Here is a 3,502-nt window from a genome sequence, read left to right on the forward strand (position 1 = left end):
AAAAACATGTCCACAGGGCCTGGAATCCTCACCTTATGTTTCTTCTTTTTAACATAGTTTTATTGACTTTTAGAGAAGAAGGGAGAGGGAGAGGGAGAGCTAGAAACTACAATGAGGAGAGTAAATCATTGATCAGCTGCCTCCTGCACACCCCCACTGGGCATGTGCCCTTGACCGGAATCAAACCCGGGACCCCTCAGTCTGCAGGCTGATGCTCTATCCACTGAGCCAAACCGGCTAGAGCTACTCACCTTATATTTTAACTTCAGCCTGACTTTCTGTGCACAGAGAGGACGCTGCCCACTTTGCCTAGCTCAAAGATCCTGGACCCAGGCCGAGGCTGCCCCTATGGATCCTTTCTATGCCCACCTCCTTCCTGCCCCCTGACCTGCCTAGGCTGGTGCTCCAGCTGTCTCCCCAAGGGGGCAGCCTCCTTGGAGCTGTGGGGGATGAGCTCCCCTCAGGCAGGGCCTGGGCCCCAGAGGGCACAGCGCTTGGCGACAGTGCCTGCCCTCCCGGGCTCTCACACTTACAGGAGACTTCCGCTCCTCCTGTTTCAAAGCTGGGCCAGTGGCCAGAGCTGGTGCCTGTGCCAGGCTCAGGGAAAATCCCACACCCCATGTGCTGGGACCTCAGCCCTCAGGGGCCTTTTGTTCAGAAACATGAGCCAAAGTGAAAACACGATGCTGAGCTCCCTGTGGCACAGAGGAGGAGTCGGGTGTGACGGGGCACGGCTCTGGACACTGCCCTCGCCACTGGGCTGACCCCTCTGTCACTCAGAGATGGCCCTGCCTCTTCTCTGTGGAGTGACCATTACACTCTCAAACCCCTTGTTCCCCCTTCCCACCCTGAGCATAAAGCAGCAAAGTCTAAAGGCAGTAATAACTCCTCCCGGTGGGGTGTGTAGGGTGGTGCTGGCCCAGCACGCGGACTCCAGACTGGACTGCCTGCTTAGGATAGTGGCACCGTCTCTTATTGGCTGAGTAACCTTGGGTCAGCTACTTAACATCTCCGTGCCTCTGTTTCCTCATCTGACAAGTGGGGATCATAAAGATACCTCGGAGAGTTGTAGTTCATCCTATATAATAAAAGCCTAATATGCTAAGTGTCTGATCATCCGGTTGTCTGTTCAACCAATCAAAGTGTAATATGCTAAGACCACTCAACTGCTTGCTATGATGTGCACTGACCACCAGGGGGCAGATGCTCCAACTGGTAGGTTAGCTTCCTGCTGGGGTCCAGCTGATCAGGACTGAGCGAGTCAGGCTGGACATGCCCTGGAGCCCTCCTGTGGTCCCTCCCTGACTGGCCAACCTCTAGTGAGTTAATATATAAACTGTGTAGAAAGTGTTGGGAGTTCTCACCACCAATTCAGCTCCCAGATAGGTTTCCCAAGTACTGGGTATTGGTGGAAACCACGACCTCCCTCTCCCAAGTCAGCCCACCGCAGTGCCTGAGAGGTTTACAGGCTGCCCCTGATCCTGAGCTGACAGCTGACTCGGGCGCAGCCTGCTTCTGGGACACTCATGCATTCACACCACGGACCCCGGGCACCTGGAGCACCTGGGCTGTGATGGGTTGGAGGCAGATGCTCAGTGCGGCTGACAGAGGCTGCCACCAATATCAATAATGGTTCCTGAGGCCCCTCTGGGGACCCAGGGAGGGAGGGCCGATTCAGCTGCTGCCCGACTGCTGTCCCCTTCCACTCAGATTCAGGGTTCTGTGCTCCCTTCCGAACTCAAGGCCAGGGCCAGGGTGGTTCTGAGCTCCGTACGCCTGTCTGACTCTCTGTAACCTCCTTAGACTACAATGGCCAGAGTGTGGAGCCCTCATGGGAGTGCTGGTTCCCATGAGGACACTTGCCAAGAGGCAGCAGGATAAGGGAGAGGTCAGCCCAGGAACTTACAAAGATAATGGCTGGAGAGACGAAGCGCCAGCAGATCTGGAAGAAGAAGGGCGGTGGGAACCCCAGCATCATCTTGATGTCCTGAAAGTAGTTCTCGTGCCCTGGAGAGAGGGGCGTCAGTGGCCAGGCAGGACGGTGTGGGCAGCCCGCGGCTGGGGCTTGGGAGGCCGTGGAAGGTTGGGCACTTACCGTAGATGTACATGATGGACACACACATGATGCAGGAGATGACGACCAAGGAGAAGCTGGCCGCATAGTTGTCCATTAGCAGCAGCCAGTAGATGCCTGCCTGCGGGCCAGCGGGCAGCCGAGTCAGGGTCTGTGGCTGGGTTCCCAGACCCGGTATCCCCTGGAACCCTGGCAACACCAGCCCAGCCTCCCCCTCAGTTCTTACTTGGCTGGTGAGGGGGATGCCCAGCAGGAAGCCAGCCACGGCCACGCCCAAGGTCACATAGGTCTTTTTCTGCAGGATCCACTCGTTCCCCACCTCATCCACAATGGCTGTCACCAGCGTCTCTAGGAGGCAGAACTGTAGGGACGGCCGTCAGAGCAGGGGCCCGAGCTCTGCGCCTTCCCCCCTTCCCAATCCGCCCCACCTACCTGAGTGCCCAGGCCCAGCAAGATGAGCATGAAGAAGAAGAGCAGGGACCAGAGCGGGGAGATGGGCAGCAGTGTGAGGGCCTCTGGGTAGGCCACGAAGGCCAAGCCAGGGCCGTGGTCTGCCACGCGGGACACGTCCACACCCAGGTGATTGGCCATGAAGCCCAGGATGGAGAAGATGACAAAGCCAGCATAGACGCTGGTGGCACAGTTAGTGATGCTGATGATGACGCTATCCCTGGTGGGAGGAAAACAGGCCAATTCAGGGCATACGGCTTGCTCCCCTCTGCCCGATTGGGGCCAGAAGAGGACTTGGAGACGGGGCAACTTCTAGGGATGGAGGTGTCCCCAACCTCTTTTCTGGTCTGCTCTGGACCTTGTTAAGTGGGCCTGAGGCTCCTGAGTCCTCACAGGTCCCTGGGACATCACTGTCCCCACCCCTCTTCTCTCTCCTATCAAGGTTCTCTCTCCGTTCTCCGATGGCTTGATCCAGACCCAGCGTTCCCAGGACCTCCAGGCCATGAGTGGGAGGGAGGGCCCTGGTGTGCCAGGAGGCTGCGCTGGATCTGGTGGGCCTGGGGGAGCTGGGGTCAGGCCGAGGAGAGGACAGGGAATGGGCCCAGGGCTGGCAGGAGTCTCACCGGTAGCAGTTGTTGTGGAACTTGTTGTAGGAAGCCATGGTGATGAGGCCGCCCCACGCGCAGCCCAGGGAGTAGAAGATCTGGGAGGCAGCGTCCCCCCACACCTGTGAAAAGGGAGCTGTGGTCAGAGGCAGGCACCTCTCTGCCCCTCCCTGTCCCTTCCAGGTGGCCCGCGACACCCTACCTTGGCCTCCAGAATCTTGTCCCACTGTGGGGTTAGGTAGTACATGATGCCTGTGAAGGCTCCTTCCAGGGTCACGCCGCGGACGAACAGGATGGTCAGCACCACGTAGGGAAATGTGGCCGTGAAGTACACCACCTGCGCAAGACAGGCCCGCTGCGCTCCTCTGGGCTC

The 3,502-nt window shown here is 58.4% G+C and overlaps 1 protein-coding gene across 4 annotated transcripts in view; it reads right to left on the reverse strand.

Moving 5' to 3' along the window:
• SLC6A9 (solute carrier family 6 (neurotransmitter transporter, glycine), member 9) overlaps window positions 1-3,502 on the reverse strand; it is a 52,932-nt gene that overhangs the window by 3,644 nt on the left and 45,786 nt on the right. For all 4 annotated transcript variants that reach the window (XM_015563194.1, XM_015563196.1, XM_006762629.2 and 1 more), the window contains 6 exons: window positions 3,332-3,466; window positions 3,148-3,251; window positions 2,507-2,744; window positions 2,301-2,435; window positions 2,096-2,195; window positions 1,907-2,007 (listed from right to left, as the gene is read on the reverse strand). In XM_015563194.1, the coding sequence (XP_015418680.1) occupies window positions 1,907-2,007; window positions 2,096-2,195; window positions 2,301-2,435; window positions 2,507-2,744; window positions 3,148-3,251; window positions 3,332-3,466 (813 nt within the window). The remainder of the gene's footprint in view (window positions 1-1,906; window positions 2,008-2,095; window positions 2,196-2,300; window positions 2,436-2,506; window positions 2,745-3,147; window positions 3,252-3,331; window positions 3,467-3,502) is intronic.

Source organism: Myotis davidii, unplaced genomic scaffold (assembly GCF_000327345.1).
Source record: "Myotis davidii unplaced genomic scaffold, ASM32734v1 scaffold458, whole genome shotgun sequence".
Taxonomy (NCBI): Eukaryota; Metazoa; Chordata; class Mammalia; order Chiroptera; family Vespertilionidae; genus Myotis; species Myotis davidii.